Source organism: Ctenocephalides felis, unplaced genomic scaffold, assembly GCF_003426905.1.
Source record: "Ctenocephalides felis isolate EL2017-DRISC unplaced genomic scaffold, ASM342690v1 CF-g0.4_SCAFFOLD_03570, whole genome shotgun sequence".
Classification (NCBI taxonomy): domain Eukaryota; kingdom Metazoa; phylum Arthropoda; class Insecta; order Siphonaptera; family Pulicidae; genus Ctenocephalides; species Ctenocephalides felis.
Window position 1 is genome coordinate 4,313,519 of NW_020539724.1, and position 22,681 is coordinate 4,336,199.

General features: G+C 31.0%; 2 protein-coding genes and 1 pseudogene across 2 annotated transcripts; 1 reads left to right on the forward strand and 2 right to left on the reverse strand.

Annotated features, from left to right (window-relative positions):
* Positions 1 to 248: 248 nt before the first annotated feature.
* LOC113383106 (cAMP-dependent protein kinase type II regulatory subunit-like) lies at positions 249 to 3,878 on the reverse strand. Its single transcript, XM_026621358.1, has 7 exons — positions 3,669 to 3,878; positions 3,436 to 3,594; positions 2,705 to 2,815; positions 2,368 to 2,532; positions 2,100 to 2,302; positions 1,085 to 1,228; positions 249 to 432 (listed from the first exon to the last, which is right to left on the reverse strand). The coding sequence occupies exons 1-7, from the start codon at positions 3,876 to 3,878 to the stop codon at positions 249 to 251; spliced, it is 1,176 nt and encodes a 391-aa protein (XP_026477143.1).
* Positions 3,879 to 6,204: 2,326 nt separating this feature from the next.
* On the forward strand, positions 6,205 to 9,785 carry LOC113383107 (laminin subunit gamma-1-like). Its single transcript, XM_026621360.1, has 10 exons — positions 6,205 to 6,284; positions 6,511 to 6,694; positions 6,756 to 6,925; positions 6,996 to 7,131; positions 7,460 to 7,701; positions 7,761 to 7,860; positions 7,933 to 8,272; positions 8,945 to 9,135; positions 9,213 to 9,513; positions 9,574 to 9,785. The coding sequence occupies exons 1-10, from the start codon at positions 6,205 to 6,207 to the stop codon at positions 9,783 to 9,785; spliced, it is 1,956 nt and encodes a 651-aa protein (XP_026477145.1).
* A 601-nt stretch (positions 9,786 to 10,386) lies between these two features.
* On the reverse strand, positions 10,387 to 20,964 carry LOC113383109 (annotated as a pseudogene).
* Positions 20,965 to 22,681: the final 1,717 nt, after the last annotated feature.

Genomic DNA, 22,681 nt, shown 5'->3' on the forward strand with positions numbered 1-22,681 from the left:
TTATCTTATTATCAAATTATTCAAGAATTTATACAGCAATCGGTTGTTGTGTATAATTAGATTAGATTAGATGGATCAAAGATAACATAACGTAAATGATAAAATAGATTTATTTGAATAAAAAGTATTACTACGTTATACGGAGATATTGAGTTGACAAATTAAAAATTAAGGATCAGGAGTGAGTAACAACATCAATCATGCCAAGACAACATCGATTTTTTTTCATTCGCAAGACATTCATCCATTCATTCACCACGAAGATCACTAATGTTGGTTTTTGAGCCAAAAATTCGCAACAATTGTTCTTCGTAATCATCAAAATTTCTTTTCATTAATTCCATACAAGGTCCGAGCAATCGCTCAAAGGCATCGACGTCCAGAAATGCAAGTTTAACGTTATTGTGGGCATAGGCTGATGCTGCTCGTGGTCTAGATAGCAAATTAAATTATGGAATAGCGGTAAAAAAAATTCTAAGTGGATTTAAAATTTCAGAAATTGTTCAGATTTATAGACAGATGTTTGTGGACGACTTTTGAAAAATGTGCAATCGCTTTGTGCAAAGTCATAAGAAAAAATACAGATTTTGGGGTGACAACAAACAAATAAAATCAGGTTTGAATAATTTGTGAAGAAATTTCAATAATTAGTAAAAATTTAGAAAGTGTTATATAAATTTTCAAATTTTTAAATATTTTGCATGTTAAGCAAAATAATATAACATGATAAATCTAGCTAGATTTAGCATATCTAAAGCAAAACTTTAGTATCAGGAAATATTAATCTTACAAGGCCTTTGTACAGAATTCCAGTATTCATTCAAGAAATGATAAAGTAACGGTTCGGTCGGTTCGATACACTATTTATATTTAATTATTAAAATATCGGTAAAATTTAAAATTTTTAAGTATTTTCTAATTAGCATTTGATAATAATATTAACTTCAACTGTAAGAATATTAACTTTAAAAAATAGACGATTATTAGAATCAATGTACCAAATCAATGGTTAAATATGTTCGAATTTTGTGATTTCTTAGATTAAATCCCTATAAATTAGTTAGAAAAATAATTTTTCACTTACCTGTGCGTCACCAAAGCTAATTCACCAAAATATCCGCCTTTTATAATTTTATTCACTTCTATTTCACGACCATCATCTCCATGAACTGTTATGGTAACCACTCCATCTTCCACAAAATACATTCCATCTGCAGAATCACCTTGTCTGTAGGACAGAAATTAAAAAAATTATAAAAATTGTTAAAAATAATTTTAAATAATTAAACTCACTGTGTAAAATTTAATTTTTGCATATTTATCCTAATTTTATCAATGTGTAATTGATTCACTATACTATTATCTACTGATAAAAGGTATTTCAATTTAATTCAATGCACTTAATAAATATACAGTTCGTCTATTTTTGTGGCACATAATGCAATGTCGTTGCTTTGGTAATGTTTGCAATAAATAATGATAAAACCATGAAAGTATAACGGTATTTATTTTGTCTAGCATTTTAATTTTTAGGCAGGTACCCACCTGCTATATCAAAAGTTGTACAACTTTTATGAAAAAAGTAGATCGAATATTCGAATTAAAAAGTGTTAATTTATAGATAACAAGTGACCATCATAAGATTTTTTTACAAGTTGCAATAAAAAAGGTATCTTTATATTTTTAATTTTTCTTTTAACAATCGCTAGCAAAATTTGCATATTTTGAAGGTTTGAGAAAAACTTACTACTAATTATTAAATTTTTTTACTTCAATCCTCTTATTTATTTATACATAGTTGCACTACTCCTAACGTGCATATAACTTGAAACTAGCAAAATGCTAATTAAATGGCAAAAGTGAATTCGAACATTTTAAATCGTGAAATGTCAAGCGGAATAAATTCAATGTTGTCGATTTCGTATTATAAATGAAACAACATTTCAACCATAAACTGTCATTACTTTGTCATAAATAAGAGCCCCTGAAAAGGACTTCATTTGAAAACTAATTTAGGCAACATTGATCAAGTTTAGTGGTACGATAGTTTAGCATGAAATTAAATACTATAAAATTTTTGTATTTTAATTTATACATACTTTATTATTTGCTCTTCTGGTTTATATTCCTTTGATACCAATGCATCAGCAAGATTCATTCGTTCATAGGGCTGAAGACATTTTAACATAGGAACACTGTTGATGAGATTTTCATACATTTTGCGTTTTTTGAAAGCGGTTTTCAAAAGAATACGCCTAAACGTACACCTGTCCATAGCCCATAAAGAGCCATCAGTTATTGCCTGTAGTAAAAATATAAATTGTTAAAAAATATATTATTTTTTTTCTATTAATTCATAATTATTACTTGTATAGTAGCTGCTCTAGGCATATTGTAAAGTAATGCCAATTCTCCAAAACTACCGCTGTTTTCGTATGTATGAATTAATTTCGGCTCTTCTCCGGGAATGTTGGTTACATATGCTTTAAAAGTTCCGGTTTCAACAACATAAAAATTGTCTCCGTCATCACCCTGCAAATAGACAATAATTTTCCATATAAAAATGGCCTTTTACCAGCATATTGCTGCATCGAGTTATAAATCATCAGTATTGGAGAAATTCTAATGATACAAGTATATTTGTTACCATTGGTAATAAACAAATTATTTAATAAGTAAATTACTAAATCCAAATAAATTTTACTTGTTTAATTATGTAATCTCCAGAATGCACCCTCTTCTCAAACATTGCGTCCAGCACGATATTCATCTGCTCTCCGTCCAGAGATCGAAACAGTATTATTCCTTTCACAGACTGCATATTTATTGATCATTAATTTAATTTATTATATTTATAAATGAACAATATTAAAAGTTGATATGCAAAATACAGTTTATGGGGACGTTATGTGGTTATGGCTTAGTGACAAGTGTTGAGAGTTATATAGTAGATTTGTTGAATGGTTAATAATTAATAAATAGAAACAATATAATTTAATATTTTAAATGAGTCTTTGTCTTTATAAACTAGTCAACGCAATCGGATGGTTTTTAAAATTTGGAAATTGGTTTTATATAGAAGAAAGATCAAATTTTGGTTCACGTACCACATGCGTACAGGGTGCGCCATTTATATGTGGTCAATGGAAATGTTGAATAACTTGAATAATTTCTAATGAATTTTGATAAACTTATTTTTATTTCCAAATTTAATGCTTTACAATTTTTTCCAGCTAGGTTTGAAAAACAACATCGATCAAATGACCCCCTTCATTGCGCAAACAAAACTTCAATGTTTCTATTGACCTATTGATAGATTCAATGTTTCCATTGACATATTGATGGCGCACCCAGGAATGACTAGCAAGTCGGATTTTCTGGTGAAAACTTAAGCTACTCATTGAAAAACTTAAAAATAAAAAAATCAATTTCTACCTGTTCCAATCGTTTTCGTTGGTCTTCAGATTTTGGGTAGATTGCCACTTCATCACTGTCCATTGCGGGATCGTAAGTTTCGGCAAAAACAGAACGCCTACGTACGTTGAAAGTCATATTAGATAAAGGTTCTGCTAGTTCTGGTTCTTCTAATTCACTCTATATTCAGAAAAACATCCAACTTTAAAAATATCATCAAAAGACTCGTGTTAAGATCAGTCTCTCATATTTACTACAGATGATGGTTCCATAGTTATAGTCACTCTGTTTTCCTTTATTTTTGTAAAATAATCTATGGCATAATCTACTACATCAGCTGGCTGCTCAAGAAGATAGCTCATCGTGAATTCCATCAGAACTTCTCGCAGATCATCAGGAACAGTTCTGGCAGCACGAGATGGAGTTCCTGGACGAGATGTATCTTGTTTGCCACATCCATACATTTTGGGACTAAAGAAAATGTAAATTTGTTTTTTGCTCATGTAGAATTCATAAATATTGATGTAATACCTTTGCTTGTTAGCTGAATATTGTGGATCTATTTATTATTCTCTGCATCCGATTTCATCGGTCAAATTAATTTTGATACTACTCATTTATCGAGAGAATACTCTAACGTCAAATTTAAAATAGGCATATATTTTTGAGTAACAAAAGCCGGCTTTGTTATTTATAATAAACAATATAAGTAATTTGAAAATTTTTGTTTTTTATCTAAATATATAAATTTCGTATAATTGTTAAAAACTATTTATGATGCACCATAAAGAAATATTGCAATGTATATGAGATCAAACACATTTTTATGTTTTTTGAAGAAGATGATCATCATTTCAATAATTTCACTAATACTAATAGTATATTTGCTAATTGATTCAGCTACTCCAGGGAATGGCTATTTTTACTTGTAAACATTTTCAAATAAAACAGATATCACTACTGCTTGATATCAGGCTTGCCTTATCAATTCTATATTGATCAAGTTGTTAATAAACTTTGGAAAAAACTCATAAAAACGATTTATAAACTAAATCTACGATACTTCCGAGGTCATTTTTATTATCTTTGTTATCTTGTAAGTGATATGTACGAAACATAGATAAACTCATTGCGGAATAGTAACGCCAGGTATGCCAGATCATAAACATGTTTTAAAAGAGATTTTTCTATAAATTAATACTATAAGTGAATTTATTTATTGTTATTATTATAAGTCGAAATCTTTATAAGTGAAGAAGTGAATGTGTGAATATGATACGATTAATATTGTTCTTATCTATAGGGATTACTCTTGAATTTGGTAAGAAGCTTTAAGCAAATACGAAAGATATATTAGTTGGAATTTTGATAATTTTATTTACATTGACAAAAATGTAAACAAAAAAATATTGAGATATGTATATAAATTACAGTTTTAATGTTCTGTTGGAAATTTAAAGGCATATATATATTACATTTCTTATAGAAATGAGGTTAATGCTCTATCCACATTAATATAATTAAAAAATATATTTTAAAGAAGTAACAGATGCATTGTATTTATTACACCGCATTTCGAATCAGAAAATCAGTTTGAGAAAATATCAATCCTAATATCATTTTTGATATAAATTTTTGCTGCATACAAAAAAAAAGTCATCAATGGGGTTGGGTTGCCATTTATAAGCCCACGTCATTAAGAAGTCATCACCACAAGCTCCTACGACTATTGACTTCTTACTGCTGTTAATTATTAAGTTCATCTAATTTTTTCCCAGGTCAAATATCATGTCAAAACAGCGAAGAACTGGATTTTCAACTATGTCCAAACGGACAATACAGTATGTCTACCGGAGAGAATCTGCATGCCATTTGTGTCCCTTGTCCATGTCCAAATAGTTCTAATTGCTTGCAACTACCAGATGAGACAATGACATGTCTAAATTGCCCAAAAGGGTATGCAGGTCAACTATGCGACAAATGCGATTCTGGTTATTTTGATAATTCTGCTCTAGAATTGTCTGAATTTAATGTCAATTGCGTACCTTGCAATTGCAATGGTAATGCGGACATTAGTGATGCTGGAAGTTGTGATAGGCAAACAGGTAAAAATAAGTGAAATATAGAAAATAATAATCCAATAAGCTAGGTTGCTCATATAGATATCAAATTCAGCATTAATTTTTTATTCTCAGGTGTCTGCTATAAATGTCTAAACAACACTACAGGTGACCATTGCGAGAGTTGTGCGCCTGGATTTTATGGAAATGCTCTACAAAGAGATTGTAAACCTTGCTCTTGTAATTTATGGGGCAGTCTGAAACCACCAAAATTAACTAGTCCAATACAATGCGATAGAGACACTGGTGATTGTTTATGCGTACCCCATGCCAAGGGTAAACTTTGCGATGAATGCGAGGTAAACAAAAAAATATTTATTCAGAGAAAATTTAATATTATTTGATTCATTAAACTTTGAGCTCTTTGCCCACGTCATACCGATATCAAGCAGTAGTGATATCAGCGTTCACTTAAAAGATTTCAAATGTTCCTAAGTAAAAATAGTCCTTCCTCATCACTATTAGAGAAGGTCTTAAAATAAAAATCAATCGAATATAGATGATGGAAGCCACGTAGATTTTTTATCCAAAACTGTCATCATAACAACTCAAACAAAATTAAAAACTTTTTATAGGAAGGCTACTATTTTCAAGGCGACAATGGGTGCAAAAAATGTGATTGTGATCCAATTGGAAGTATAGGTGAAAATTGCTCTGCTGAAACTGGGCAATGCAAATGCAGACCAGGAGTTTTGGGCCAAAAATGCGATGTTTGTGCTCCTTTACACTATGGATTTTCATCTACTGGCTGTACTGAATGCAATTGCCATAAATATGGATCCAAGTAAAAAATTCCCATAAATAAATAGAAATACATCTCTAAAATCAAAATCATTCTGGATTCTAATTTTGGATATATTCATTGAATTCACGACCCGAAATAAACATCTTAATTTTTGTAAAAGAAATTATATCTGAAATTATTTTATTTTTTAAGAATTTGATTTACTATAATTTTATATTTTTATCTTTTCAGGAGTACGCAGTGTGATGAATATGGACGCTGTCCTTGCCATGACCAGGTTGAAGGAAAAACTTGTGATAAATGTATTGGCAAAAAACTAGGAATTCGCAAAGGCTGTTTCGACTGCCCACGGTGTTATGACTATGTGGAAGCAGATTTTACAGACTACAAGCAATTGATCGATCAGAAAAAACAGGTACAATTTCAATCTCTTAAAATCTTAAATACAATATAAACAAGAAAGATTTTACTTAAAGGATCTGAATGATATATCTGCGGATAACAGTACCGATACTGATTTCGACAATGAGTTCGGAGATTTAAAACAAATCGTTGATGATCTTAAACAAGATACTATTAGTTCAATAAGCGATATCAACGACAAAAATACGAATCTTACTGAACTAGCAGCCTCCATACAAACACAGTATATATTATAACATAATATTGAAATAATTTATTACTTGGACCAATATAATTTTAAATGTAATTCACAGATTTTTAGATTCTTTGCCAAAATATATTGATGACCTAAATGACATAGCTCGAGACTCGCAGGACCTTATTAATATGCTCGAAAACGAGTTGCTCAGAGCAAAAGATAGCATTTCACAAGCTGAACCTGAAGTCGAGGTAACAAGAATAAATAGACAAAAAATAAGATATTAGTTATTCAATAAACATAAAAATGCAATCTCTCTTAAAACATTTTATTAATGCATCTGGTCTCCTAAAAAATGTTCTTCATTGAACAATTAAATGTTCTTTTGTTTCATTTAATAAAATTTATGCACATAATTCTAAATAACTCGCCTTCCTGTATTTGCTCAAGGTTTTACATTTGAGGTAATTCTAAGTAAGATGAATAATTTTAATTTTTAAAAAATTTAAACAATAATTATTAAGTTAACAATATAGATGAAAAATGCATTCAAAATCTGAATGATTGTTACAATTTTAGGCCGCTTTGACCTATATAAAAACTGAAGGTAAAAAAGCACTGGAAGATGCAGAAAAGTTTTCTGAAACAGTTAATTCATCTAAGGATCTGGAAAATATAGCAAAAGAAGCCAAAGATCTAGCAACTGAGCTAGAAAACAATGTTAACACAATTACAGATTTAGCAACACAAGTTAAAAATATTTCCGATCAACTTTTATCCAAAGAGCCTGAATTAAATGAATTATTCCCTAATGAAACTGAGTAAGTAACTTAATGTTTTTATTTTATTTTTTTCTAATAAATGTATTAATTCAAAACAGCTCCTGGCTAGAGTACTTGCAGAATAGAACCGAATCGTCAAAAAATGACATGCAAGAGTTACTCGAACTTGTTGATGATACGAAGCAACTTTTATTGGATGTTTGTATTTTCCAATTTGTAGTATACAATATTTTTAAAATTAATAACCATCATTAAAATCATATATTCCAGACCAAAAATGATTATATCGAAATAATACAGGATATAAATAATGCAACTGTTCCTGAAATTAATATTCCCGAATTTGGTAACCGCATAGAAGCTATGAATAGAGTGTCTAATCGGATCATAAGAGAAGCAGATGATTTTTTAAATGGACCACATTTATATCAAAAAATTAAAAAAGAATTAGAAACAAATTCTAATGTTATGGAATCTTGGAGTGAATTGGTGAAAGAATGGAATGCAATGTTGGAGAGCGTTAATAATTATAACAATATGGCAAAGGAAGCGATAAAGATGGCAAATGATGTGTTAGAAAATGCTAAGAAAACACTGGAAGAAGTATCGGGTAAGAAACACTTTATACCAAAAATGATTAAAGAGAAACTATTATAATTTTAATATCCCAATCTGTATCGAACGATTGTAGACCTATGCCAAGCACATAAAAGCTTTGGATTCCAAATATCAAGACAACTGGATATGAGATGAACATAATAAAATATAGTTTCAAATATATAGGAATAATATAGGAAATTAAATTCACGAAAACACTTACCAGTTTCATATGTTGTAGTACCAATCCAATCCATGCAATCCGAAGTTTTAATGTACTGATGGCCCAACTCTCTTTTGTAGTAGATACCATCAAAAAATGCCGTTGGAAATCACGATTAGCCAATAACGGATCATTTGCTTCACCATCACCATCATTTACCACTCTGTCTAAACTGTCTATTAACGTAATGTAGCCTGCTTCTTGTTGGAGATATTCCCATTTTTGATAATTTCGAACAAAAAATATATATGAGTCTCACCATCAATTAGCACTTCAGCACATAACAATTACTTCATTTTTTCGTCCTTTAATTTACTCTATGGTCACTAAAGCAATGAACTTTATTTTATAAACCAACTAAAATATTGTTGAAAGCAGAACTATCGAAAATTTACATGGATTTCAATATCTATGGGGAATGTAAATGAAGTTTCCTATTCAATTCTAAATTTTACTTTGCAGAGAACAACAACTTGAAAAAAGTGAAAGAAGCCGCTAAAGATGCACTTAATGAAAGACAACAAATAAAAAATGATATGAATGAAATATCAATTGAAATTAATAATTTTGGGGGAAGAGTGTCTGAAATAAAAAACAACATAGAATACTTGAATATATCCGTGATTAATGGAGAGATTCAGGATTCTAAGCAGGTACTTTGGTTAAATAAAGAGATAACAGTGATCGAAAAAATAAACTATATATATATAAAAAGATGATTACGTTTTAGCAAGTTAAATCCACACAAGATGATGTAGAAAATATCCAAGAAAATTTAAATTCTACGGAAGATACTCTTCAAAATTTAGATGATTATCTAAAACTGACTGAAGACCGGTTTGTGAAAGAAAATGATGTATATAAAAAAGATGAAGCTTTACTAAAAGAATCTAGTAAGAACCAAAATAAATTGCATTCTGATATGGAGTCATTCGCAGAAACTTTAAATAAAAGACTATTAGAACTCGAAGATATAAGAACAAATTTAAATAACCCGATAGAAATTGATGAACAAACTCTCAACAAATTAGGTAAATATAAAATAATATAACTTTAGATGATATATAGTTATATACGTTCATATACTTCAGAAAGAAGAATTAAGCTGCTAGAGAAACAATTAAATGATGATGATATATCTGGTCAGATATTAAAACTCCAAAATATACAAGTAAAACAAACTTATTTAATTTCGATGAAAGAAGATGAATTAAAACTTTTGGAAAACGAAGTAGAAAATGTAAAATACATTGCTGCAGCACTGCCGGAGGCATGTTATAAGCCAACCGATTTGCAAAGATAAGATAAAAGATAATTATAAAGTATTATTCATTAAAATAAATATTATTATATTCCAGAATATACATGTCGCAGATTAAGTTATTTGAAGCTTATTATTTATTAACCTTATTATAATTTTTTTAAGTACTTTGTTAAAAAAGGATGATTTAACAAGGTTGTTAATTTGCATCTATCCCATTAAAACCACAATATTCTAACAATATTTTATTAGAAATATAAAATTATACGACATCTAACTATAAATTTCTTATCTAATCATATAAAACTCTATCTTTGACCAAGTCGATTAATTCTTAAATGCACTTTGTCCTTATAAATATCTCGTAGAAGCACAATTTAGATTTAAAATATACATATAAGACATACAACTAATGAAATACCTGTAAAAAGTTGACTGTAGGTGAGAATCAATTAATTCTATCAGTTCCGTAGATGGCACAAATAATATGCAAGAGATTCTAAGAGATTTATGGCGAAAAAATAATAAAGTATAAAAACAATAATAGAATATTGATGCACGATAATTTAAATTTATAATTCGGTGGTATCTATCAATCCCGAGATTGATCATTTTGTTATTGCATTTTTTAAAGATCTTTTAATTAATATGGTTCAAGGCGGGCTCTCTTGAAGCAGCCTGCTGGTAGTGCATCTGCAATTGCTTGAACTGCTTCTACTTCCGCCTGCAATCTTTCCAATTCGTCTTTGTGATCGCGTATCCAACCCTGTTGCTTTTTCTGAGTAGCTCGTAATTGCTCGATCCTAACATCCAAGTTGGCTGCTTTGATAATGTTTTCGGCATCGGTAAGTTTTCTCTCTGAAGATAAAGGTTAACTAGGTGTGAGTGGCTTTTTGCCTTGAGGCAACTTGCAATAACCTCACGATATGTGAAGATAGAAGTTCGTTCAAATCTTAACACGACCCATTATTCCAAATATTGATGATATTTTATATAACTAAGCCACTAAATCTTCAAACAAAATTATTTTAACAATAAATTACGAAGTAACGTCCCGACCAATCTTGACCAAAAACTGATCAGCACAATTTCCAACTGATATGTTTCGAATAGCTTTCGAATTTTCAAAATCCGTCCCATTTTTAGCGAAAACACGAATAAAAAATGTTGTACTTACATACTTGTAAACTGTAATAGTTTTTAAAATTTAGAAATCGTTGCAGCTGGTTTTGAGAAAACGTAGATAAAAAGTCAAACCATTTTATTTCCAAAAGCTTCAGAATGGCTTGTAGCGTCAAAAAAAAATATAAAATCGGATATAAAACATATATCGTTACCCATTTTTCCAATGAAAAGAACAACTAACAGATAAACAAAACAGTAGTAAACTTGGTTCTTAACCAAATCTTTTATCTCACTTACCCAATTCTGCCAGATCTGACTCATCGATGTCTGGTAACTTTTCCAGCTCCTTCTTTATATCCTCGACATCTCTAAGCGCCTTTTCAACTTGCTTAGAAGCCTCTTCAGCGTCGCTTTTAGCTTGGCCCACCAATGTTTTGGCGGAACTGGTAAGATCTTCTTCATCCTTGGCCTGGACTTCGAGTAACTCTATACGCAAAGCGGTTTCGTTGACACGTCTATCTAAATCTTTTGATTCGGCATCATATCGATAAACCTCTGCTTTAGTGCTATTTGCTTGTTTCAGAATTTCGTTGGCCAGCTGTAATTGGTAAAGGAAATATTAGGTAACAATTGGCAAAAAACGATGAAAAAATAGACATTTTTTCATATATTTACCTTATTAGCATTTTGTGCCTGAGTTTGAGCCTCCAAAGCAGTAGCTTTTGCATTTTCGGCATTACTTACAACGCCAGAAAGGGCAATTTCAGCAGTAATAATTTGGTCTGTAGCTTCTCTAATATCATTCTCGATTTGTACTTTATCTTTGGTAAGTGCTTCTTGGGCCGCGTTACGTGAAGACTCAACTTCCTCATGGAACCCTAAGAAAAAGATTGTAGTGACGATGTATTAGTTAACATTAATCTTCAATAATAATAAATAATTTTTACCTAATAATGTCTGTAGAGTTTTTTGTGCTTCGGCCAACGTTTTATCTCCCAACTCCACTGCTTCTTTTGCAAGTTGATTCGAAGAATCAGCTTCTGCTAATAGGGCATCAATATCATTTTGCTGATTAACGACACGATTGACTAAATCTCGCGCGTAATCAATTTGATCTTCAATTTCTGCCATTTTATCTCCACGAGGACCTACAAACAAATCTTCAGCAGCTAATTTTATTTCTTCAGCTTCATCCATTATATATTTTGCATCTTCGCGAAGCTTTGCAATATCTATCTCGGGCAAAGCGGCATTGTCGACTTCGGTGTAAATGGCTAGAGCATCTTTTTGAGCCTGGTAAAAAAATATTATTCAAAAACAAAACACATAAACGGGGAATAATTTAATTAGATCAAACCATTTATAAAAATCAAAATATTGTCATTTACCTTATCAGCGAGTTCAAGAGTTTCTCTTGAATGATCGAGTGTTGTTTCCAAACGTACTCTTGCATGGGCGACAGCTGCGGTCAGTCCTCTAATCGAATCTCTAAATATAAATGTTAGAAATACATATAAAAATTGATTTTAAATTTTAAAAATATTATTTTCATAAAACATCTTTCTTACGTCACATTGTCTTGCAAGTCCAAGGCCCCTTTAGCAACATCGTAAGCCTCTGTAGAAACGTTTAGAGCTCGTTGAGCAGTTTCTCTAATAGTCTTATCTTCTTCTTCTAAATCATGTGCAAGTTGTTGAGCTTCTTTTACAATATTCGACATTGCTTCAGATTGATGACCGAGTTGCTGACTTCTATTTGTTGCGCGATCTAAAGCCTTAACACCCTCGTCGGCCAAAAAGTCCAACGCATCCTGAAAGTAATAAATAATTTTGGTTATTTGTATTTATTTATATAATTCCATTTTTACTCACATTCAATTCCTTTGTGGCAGCTTCAATTATAGCTTGAGCGGCTTCTAGATCTTGTTTTCCCATAGCTGCTGTTTTTCGACCTTCGTCCGCCAATAGATTCACTTGATCGACTAGTGCCTCACATTTTGATAATCTATAATTGTGGGAATAATAACTCTATACCATTCGCAAAAAAATATATTTAAAAAAAAATTAAAATCTTACCTATCCTGAAGTTCTGAAACATGATCGAACAAACTCTTATCTCCACCTCCTGTTGCTAATTTAGCGTCTGCCGAGAGCTTATCGACTTGTTTTTGAATTTGATTAAGTTTTTCGTCAAATTCAGTATTATCAACAACTGTGGGATTGCTCTTAATGTCGGCCAGTACCTGAATAAAAAATAATAAAATGTTATTACGTTGGAATAATAAAAAATCATTTATGTTTAGATTAATTATTAATTATTAAATATTATACCTTTTGCATTTCATGAAGTCTATCACGATGTCTATGAACAGCGTCTCTCACCAGGTTGTAACAGTGCGGACAATCAATACATCCTCGTTTTCTGTCGTAGGTATTTTCTTTGCATCGATCACAACGTCTACCTTCTACATTATCGTTACAAGGACATTGTCCATTTACATCGCACTGCAAGCTCCTAAAATCGGAAAAAAAAATATTAGAATTTCATTTTATTTAAGAAAGGAATGTACAACTAGAATATATAAATATTACTCACTGAGATCCTGTTTCATCGCAATCACAAGGCGAACACCCGGTTGAAGAGAAACCATATTGTAAAGGTGCGCAAGAGTCACAAAGTTTTCCAGTTACACCTGGCCTGCATTGACACTGTCCAGTATCAGCATCACAAGCTGGGCCTACAGATCCTATCGGATTGCAATTGCAATCTTTGCAACCATTTCCACTTGTCAAATCATAATAACCGACCTGTAAATAATTCGAAGTTATTTGAAAGTCCACAGAATCAATAAGCCAATAAATTTTTAATATTATATTTACCTCGCAAATATCGCAGTTCTTTCCTGTGACATGTGGTTTGCACATGCAATGACCAGAAATTTGATCACATTTTGGTGGTCCGCCCTCTTTGGTATATTCAGTTCCGTATGGATTGCAAGCACAACGTCTACAATCGCCTTGGGGAAGAGCAAGGGCATCACCGTAGTATCCAGGCAAACAATGGTCACAACGTTCTCCGGCCGTGTGATGAATACATTTCAAACATGCACCTTGATAAATTAATTTTCAGATTTATACATAAATTTGTCAATACAATAAACAAAACTTTGTAAATTATTTTTTTATTCAAAATTAAAATGGGGTACCTGTGGTTCTGTTACAATTTCCTACGGCATTAACATCAACATTGTTATTACAATCGCAAGGTCTGCAAGGTTCAGCATAGCCTGTCTGTCTTCCCGTAGGGTCTCCATAAAATCCATCTGAGCAAAGATCACAACGAGGACCTGCATATCCAGCAGGACATTCTAGACAAACCACAGTCTCATCAGGAAGCTGTAAACAAGCACCTCTTTCTGGACAAGGGCACACTTTGCAATCGTAAGGTGTACCGCCAAGGGCACTTCCATAATAGCCTCTTGCGCAAAGTTCACAATTGTCACCGGCAGTGTTATGATCACAAATACACCGACCTGAAAATTATCCATTTAATATTACATAATGATTTTAAATAAATATAAGATATTTTTATTTCAAATTATCAACCTGTGTCAGAATCGCATATATCCGTATGACCATTACACTCGCAAGGAACGCAAGAAGCAAATGGTCCTCCGTTTGCAGGTGTGTGTCTAAAACCTGGTGCACAGGATTCACAATACTGGCCAATATAACCAGAAGGACATGTACATGTCTCAATCCATGTAGCTTGTTGACCTTAAAATTTATATAAGCAATTATTAAATAATCGAAAATAATCGAAAATGATAGATTATTTAATAGTAAGTTATATTTCAGTTACCCGCAGAACCACGATGAGCGGTTTCCAATTTTACATCATCCAGAAAACCGACAGCTCTACCACTATATGTTCCTCTAACTTTAATCGCGGTCAAATTACTCAAAAGTGCCAAAAAATTTCTCTGGCCTAACCGCGGTTGCCAGCCATAATCTGGGTGTTCATGTAATAAAAATGAGTATCTCTGAGGCCTGATCGAAGGAACCTGGTGTCCTTGTGCAAAGATCGGAAGGGACACGTGTCCACCTGATCCTTCTAAAATTACATCAGTCGCTGATGGAGCTGGACCTGATTCCCCAATTCGAAGTGTAAAGCTTAAATAATGATTGTACGAAGCGCGCTGATCTCCTAAGAAACGATCTGGTGCGGTGAAGAATAAAGTTTCGCCTCCGATTGATGATACCCCTTAAAGATAAGACATTTTTATATCTCATACTCTTCAAAATTTTATATTTAAAAAAAGAAAAAAAATTATATACCAATATTTTGTTCCAAAGCCTTGTACTGCACCGGAACGACAGCATTTCTGTCATCTCGAGCTGTCCATCTTTCGCTACCTCTAGCGAACATAGACTCAGTAGTTACCTGTAATACAAAAACAATATTACATAATATTATTTAATTTAAAATATAGCATTTAAAATATCAACTAAATATTTTTATTACTTTTGAATAACCCATAGCCGATGTACACTCTGAAGAATGATAGTAACAGAAACAGGGGTACATCCGAACTTATTGTCGACATCAAGACTGAAATATCCTGGCTTACACCTAATTATTAATTAGTAAAAAATTACTGTAGTTAGTCGAATATAACATGTATAATACATTGTGAAAACAATCTTACTCTCGACATTTCTGTCCTTCAACATGCTCTTTACAAGCGCAAACACCAGTGTGAGGATCACATGAAGGCTGATTGTTCAAAGATCCTGCAACACTACATTCGCAAGGACGACAGCCACGTGGACCAAAATCGTAATGGTCAACATCGCAACGATCACATTTATCGCCTGCTACACCAGGTTTACATTGACATCTACCGCTGGCATCACATTGGAGCGATCTGGAACCTTTAAGAAAAAATTGACTAATTTTGTATAAAATAATAATAAAACTTAAAATGTTAGTATGATGTGAGTGCTTTACCTGTAGGATCGCAATTACAAGGAACACAATAACTATCTTCGAACTGATGGTAATTTTCTCTGCATCTTTCGCAGTTTGGTCCATCGCGATTGGCTCTACAATCTAAACAATGACCGCCATGGCCAGTTTGTTCATATAGAGCCCTGTCAAACACGCAGCGATCGGAAAAACCGTTACAATTACAAGCTATAAGCAATAAAATAGTTATCTTAATTCAAAATAATTAACAATATAAATTCTATTTCTTTTCAAATACCTTTGCATTCATGTACATTTGTAGAAGAGGCTCTACCCCAAGGAGCATCATTATAAAACGGCAGACATTCACCACAATCTGGACCTGCAGTATTGTGTTCGCAACGACATACTCTTCTGCGAGTACCGTCCGGACCTGATCAAATAAAAGCAAATCATTTCAATGTGATAATTGCATAGGTAAATATACTGGTCGAACAATACTTATAAAAATAGGTGGTATTAATAATTTTATTCTGACTATTACCTGAAGAACTGACACATTCCGAAGCGTGGCCATTACATTTGCAACGAGCACCAACAGCAACATCGGCAATTGCATAGAAATAAGAACGCAATACCTGGGCATCTCCAAAAACTTCATCACCAAAACTGTTAAGACGATCCAATGTTATTCTAAGTTCGGTAGCTGTCACCCATTCCTAATATTGATAAAAACAAACGATTTTTTTGTAATATTAAAAAATTACTAGGGCTATTTATTATTTTACCTGCAAATCTGCGCTAGAATCGAATTGATAGGCACTAGGACGTCCTTCAAGGGTTGAAAAAGCTACATTTCCGCCTCGTAATGGTGAAATATCACTGTATTCACTTGTACAAAGTGCCCTGGTTTCAGCTTCTCCTCGACTAGCATGGTTATTGTCTGGTAAGCCGTACATATCTCGACAAGTGGCACTAAAATAAAATAATTATAAGTAAAGAATTATAGTAAATTAAAAGCATGCAAGCTTGATATTAATTGCCTTACAGATAAGTATATGATTAAATTAATATTGTCGTTTTAATGAATATTTTTCCAATTATAAGTTAATTATTTTCTACAATGTTTACCTGTAAAATTGATATGGTTCCCAAGGTCCATTGGCTTTTGTTCTCTTGTAAATTGCAAAACTTTCAGGCCGAGGTGAGTAGAACCATAAACGAACGTATGTGATATCGAAAGCCTTTCCTACAATATAAACAGAGAGCTACTATGAAAAGCAATTTTTATGATGTAAATAAAAATATTATCCAGGATGCAATATTTTAAACTTCTAATTATTACAATTAAATATTTAAGCATAGTCCTGCATATTCTTACTTAAGTTGAGCGTCAAATTCACTTGGCTAGGATACTGTATTCCCTCATACATGGTTGGAGATTGCCACCACGTCTGGTTGTCCTGGTCGTGCAGATCCGTTAAGTACCTGGGACCGTGGTCACCTGCCCTGCACACATCGCATGATTTCTTAGCTGAACTTCCCGTCTGCACACAAAACTCAATGGTGCCATCGTCACCACAAGTTTCAGTCGCCTCCATCAGCACTCCATAGGCGGCATTTTCGAATTCTGGTATACATCTCTGGGATAATAAAGGATTGAGAACTAATTATAAAAGATAAAAATTATATAAAAAAGTTTCGAAAAATCAATAATATATTGTAATTATATATTTTGATATAATTACTGCTTCTCTAAAGCTTTTGAACCATGTGACCTAGCAAAGAAATGCCTCCCTAAAAAAGCTCCTGTTGAATTTGGTTTTAAATAAAATAAACAGTTTGAAATCTTTTAGGAAAAAAGCATTATTGAGCCGAATACTCTCTAGATATTTGAAAATTTCTAGAGAAATTATATTTTGTGGTGGTTAAATTGTAATCTTGTTTAATAAATCTCAGCTAATTTGTAAAATAATAGACGTGGTTATATTTAATACAGAACATATATGTAAAATTAATTATTAATTAATTTAGATAAAATACATACGAGCTTATAATTTGCAAGGGCGTTACAATTATATTTATTCAGTACATAATTATTTACCATGATTATCACAATAAAAACTCTAATTAATATCAAGCATAATTAGGAAAGAAGAAAATCATGCTTGTGTGATTAAGTATAAATTGTAGAACTATCATTCAGTATAATTAATATTGAAAATAATTAAATTGAATATATATATATATATATATATATATATATATATATGAATTAAATATACATTATAAAATTCATACAATGCTCAAAAACTCAAATATATGTTATTATCGGATAATGACCCTGCTGGACAGTGTGAAAGGTTAAAGATATGATTTTGTGTAATCAGTTGTCTTCTTCTCAAAAATGGTACCTACTACTTTATAATACATTTATAAGACGTTGAATTAAATAATAAAATAATCTGTCACATATAGTTCGCAATACATACATAGAATATATTAGAATGATAGTCTAAATTTAACTTGTGGATAAGTTAATCAAGTTTTGAATTATGTAGAGTAGTCTCTATATAAAACTGAATAGATAACTACTATTGGAAAGTGTAAGTAAAATGTGGTGAAATAGCTACTTATGAATAGAATTCGTGTAATTCGCAAAATTTTACAAACATATAGAATCGTGCCTTAAGGCAAATTGCAGAAACTTTCCGTACCAAAAATTTAAATTTTTAAAAAAGCTTCTATATCAATTTTTTTTGAGTTATGCCAAAATGATTAGAGAGCTTTGAAACGTAAAGATATATAAAAAAAATCTTTTTGATTTTTTTGAAAATAAAAAATCAAGTAAAAATGGGAAAGGTTTTAAAACATCAAAGTTCCCATGAGCTTTAACCTACAACTTTGCCATCATCAATGGATATAAATAATTTAGAATACGAGCAAAAAGCTTGCTAAAGATGTTATTTGCATTTTTTTATTATTAATGTAAATTATTCCTGTTTTCGAAATTATTTATATCCACTGATGAAAAGTAAGCTGAAACTGCTGGGAAAATAAAGATGTTTCCAGGATTTCATTCATATAAAGGTTTTCGTGTAATATATAATATATAGTTTAACACAATAAATTTAATTGTTACAAAGATATGTTTATATGCAATACAAAATCTGTCGTTTTAAAACAGTGTGCCAACTGTATTTAATCGGAAATATTTACTGTATCAACACACATCCTGTTCTTATCTGTAGCAGGTCTTTCAAACGAAACACATGATCTCATTATATTCTCAAATATTCATTTAAATGTGACATTATAAATTCAGAAACTGCTGCATGAATTCAATTTAAGTAATTTTATGTACTAAAAATACTGCACGGCTTTAAAAAAAATGTATAAATGCTGATAATAAACGGAAGGAAAGGAAGATGATGCCAAAGGCCATCAAATTCTTAAATTTGATAAGAACAAATATAGTAATAAAGAAATTATTTTGCTTAAAAAAATTAGCTGCAGGATGTATTTTTTGTATATGCTTTATCTTTTTCTACCTTAAAAGTTTTAATTTGATATAACCATAACAAAACATCAGTTTGTAGCAATATGAGTACTGAAGAATTTAATATTGAATGAGTATTTATACTATGCAAAAGCCTTATATTATCAGTACATCAAATAAAAAATGCAACATATTTTACTGAACTATAAAGCAATAAAATTGACTAAATTGACTAAATGACTAAGGATAATTAAAAGCAATTGTTTGCTATATAATAAGTATAACAATAATTAACAGTTAGGTTTACTTCCTAATCTATGTGATTAAATTGCAATACAATTAAATTAAAAATTTATTTGATTTAGTTCCAAAATCAGTAGAGTATTTTGTTAAGCTAATTATATTTTAATGAAATTGATAGTAACGCTATTACCATCAAAGAGCTTTTAATTCCACGCAAAAATAAATTTGGCTTTTAAATTATTAAATTATTAAAAATTAGTTAAGCATGTTGTAAACATTTTGTGATTTGCTAATAAGTTTTTAATAAAATTTACAGTAACTGTATTATTTTATTATCCAAATTAAGTTCTGTGCTAGCAAATAGTTTTAGATCCAATGCAAAGACAAATTTGAGCTTTTAAAAGCACAAAACGTGATATTCTACTTTTTTCTGAACTTCCATTGAGGGTTGAAAATTAATGAATCAAATGAAAATTTTGTAAACTAATTAATTTTTAATCAAATTAATAGTGACTGTTTTATTTTTTTACCCAGACTCATTTCTGTACTATCAAATAGAAAATTTGATAGTTGTAGAAAATTTGAATTTCTGAACTTTGAGGATTAAAAATTAATCAATCAGACGAACATTTTGTGAACTAAGATTTTGATTTGATACAAAAACTCGAACTCTTTTCTGAACTTTGTAGATTGCAATTCAACTAATTATACGAGTAATTTGTGAAGTAACATTATAATATTCTGCACAATTAGATACTTTAAAATATTATAATAATATTTTCAAAACTCTAATTTGTTATTTTTGGATATATAAATTTTACAATATTATGATAATATTTTCAAAGCTTTAATTTGATATTTTTGGATATTATATATTTTAAAATACTATAATAATATTTTCAAAGCTTTGATTTGTTTAAAGTGTACAACAGTTGGAAAAGTGCATATTTCCAAGACTTGGTTCTATTAACATTAGATGAAGCTGTGTGTACTGAATTAAATGATTTTTGTTAATATATGATATTTTCATAATTTAGATAATGATATTTCATAATTTAGATATGATAATTTCATAATTATTTTTTTTTAAAAGTGAATAAATGATATAAACATGAAAATAAATAGTATACAGCAATAATAAGCAAAAAATATCATTTAATAGTAAAATTGCCTAAAATTAGCATTTTTACTAATAAAGTATGCAAGTTGTTCAACTTTCCATAAGTGTGTAAGAAAGATAAAATGTACCTGAGGTCTGTTGAAGTTATCATAGCATTTCGTGGAACCTCCATGCCCATGGGATTCTTGACCAAGCACTGTTCTCATGCAATTTAATAACAAACTAACACATGCTATATAGCAAATAGCGTTAATCCCACTAAACATGGTTATTTAAAACTTAAAAGCCACAACATACACTAATTCACGGGTGTGATAACATTTTTAATTGAACATTTCAGCTTGAATTTATCCACTTTTCTATTAAAAGCACAGTCGTGTGTATGTTTCATTCACAAAACTAAGAAATACTAAATACTAGGCACTGGCAGGCGTCGAGTTAAAGCATGTTTACTTGTATGTATTAGATGTTGGAGATCAGATGCACGTTGTGTCTGCTGGAACGAGGAAAAGAATAAAGAAACACACACAAGCGCGGCGGCTGTAAGGCTGTTTCTCTGTACCATTTCATTACGACTCCCACCACATGACCAAAAGCACTCATCAACCAAATAAGAAAAGACGTGCGTCTGAAGCACGAGCATTAAGTTTATACTTTATAGATGCAAATGGATCTGTATGATGCATTTGTTCCAGATATACAAATGCAATTTTGAAATATCTGCTTGTAAAGGGCAGACCGATGCACTACTGTTTTATATACAAGTGTAATACAAGCGCCAGTTAAAATAGCTTACTAGAAATATTACACAGTATAACCATTTATACTTATCGTTATTTATCTCTATGAGTACAACCCATTATGTATTATGGTATTAAGACTATCAATCGTGCTATTTGGACTATCAATCAATATTTAATTTTTCGTAAGGTAAGTTTTATAGAAATCTCAAAAAAATGAAAATGTAAATTTTTATGTACTGTTACGTTTCAAACATTTCTGAACATTCTGGCATATCTTAGAAAAAATTGATGGTTGTGTGTGTGTGTATGTATGTGCGGATACAATTTTTTCGCCGCCGATTTAGAGAGCACGGAACAACCGATTTGAATAATTCAAACAACATTCGTTTTGTATTACTGGGAACATGTGCTGATTAGTTTTTGGCAAAGGCAAAGGTCCAGGCGTTTCGAAGATACCAAAATGGTATAGGGCAAAAAGTGCCAAAAATGGTAATTCAGTTTTTGAGAGAACGGAGCGTCCGATATGAATGATTCAAAAAGCATTTTATTCGTAAGACGAAGCGAAGAACTGCTAAAATTTTTGGGAAGGCAGGTCCAGCGGTTTCCGAGATCCAATAAAAAATGTAAAAAATGCCATTTGGCGGTCAAAAATAACAATTAGACATTTGCACATCAAATTAACAGATATTTTATAGAGATTTTGATAATTGATACAAAGTTTGTTCATATTTCTATAGGTTCCGTACCAATATTAAATCCTTTGGGCAACGACGCTTCGATATCTGCTCTTTAAAACAGCTAAGCAGAGCGAATGCTTTGACAAAAGTTCAAAATACTCAAAAATTTTCGAAATATAAAAGAACTAAATTTTTCAAGTTATTTTCTTCAAAATTCTCAAAAATAGATTTTTTTCAAAATTTTCGAAAATTTTTAGTTTTTTTAGAAAATTTTATTTCAGTACGAGAAGTTCCAGCAACTTCCCTTAAGGCACGATGCCATGCATTACTAGCACTCCGGCTCCTTAAAAATCCTCTTAACAGAGTGTTTCATTAGGAACAACTTGAAATATTTATAAACTACTTGCAGGGTTAGATATAATAATCGTCAAAAAATAGAAAATGAATTTTTTTGCATATATTTATACTTTACAAAAGTTTCTGAACATTTTGGCATGCCTTAGAAAAAATTTGATAGATGTGTGTGTATGTATGTATGGATACAATTTTTGGTCCACGATTAT

Excerpts from the sequence above, each read along its gene's own strand:
- LOC113383107 (XM_026621360.1), top strand. The coding sequence starts at position 6,205 with ATGCAAATGCAGACCAGGAGTTTTGGGCCAAAAATGCGATGTTTGTGC. Across the intron at positions 6,695-6,755 it reads TGATCGATCAGAAAAAACAG|GATCTGAATGATATATCTGC; the intron begins GTACAATTTCAA and ends TTTTACTTAAAG. Across the intron at positions 7,861-7,932 it reads CGAAGCAACTTTTATTGGAT|ACCAAAAATGATTATATCGA; the intron begins GTTTGTATTTTC and ends CATATATTCCAG.
- LOC113383106 (XM_026621358.1), bottom strand. The coding sequence starts at position 3,878 with ATGTATGGATGTGGCAAACAAGATACATCTCGTCCAGGAACTCCATCT. Across the intron at positions 2,303-2,367 it reads CTAGAGCAGCTACTATACAA|GCAATAACTGATGGCTCTTT; the intron begins GTAATAATTATG and ends TTTTTACTACAG. Across the intron at positions 433-1,084 it reads TTAGCTTTGGTGACGCACAG|ACCACGAGCAGCATCAGCCT; the intron begins GTAAGTGAAAAA and ends TTTGCTATCTAG.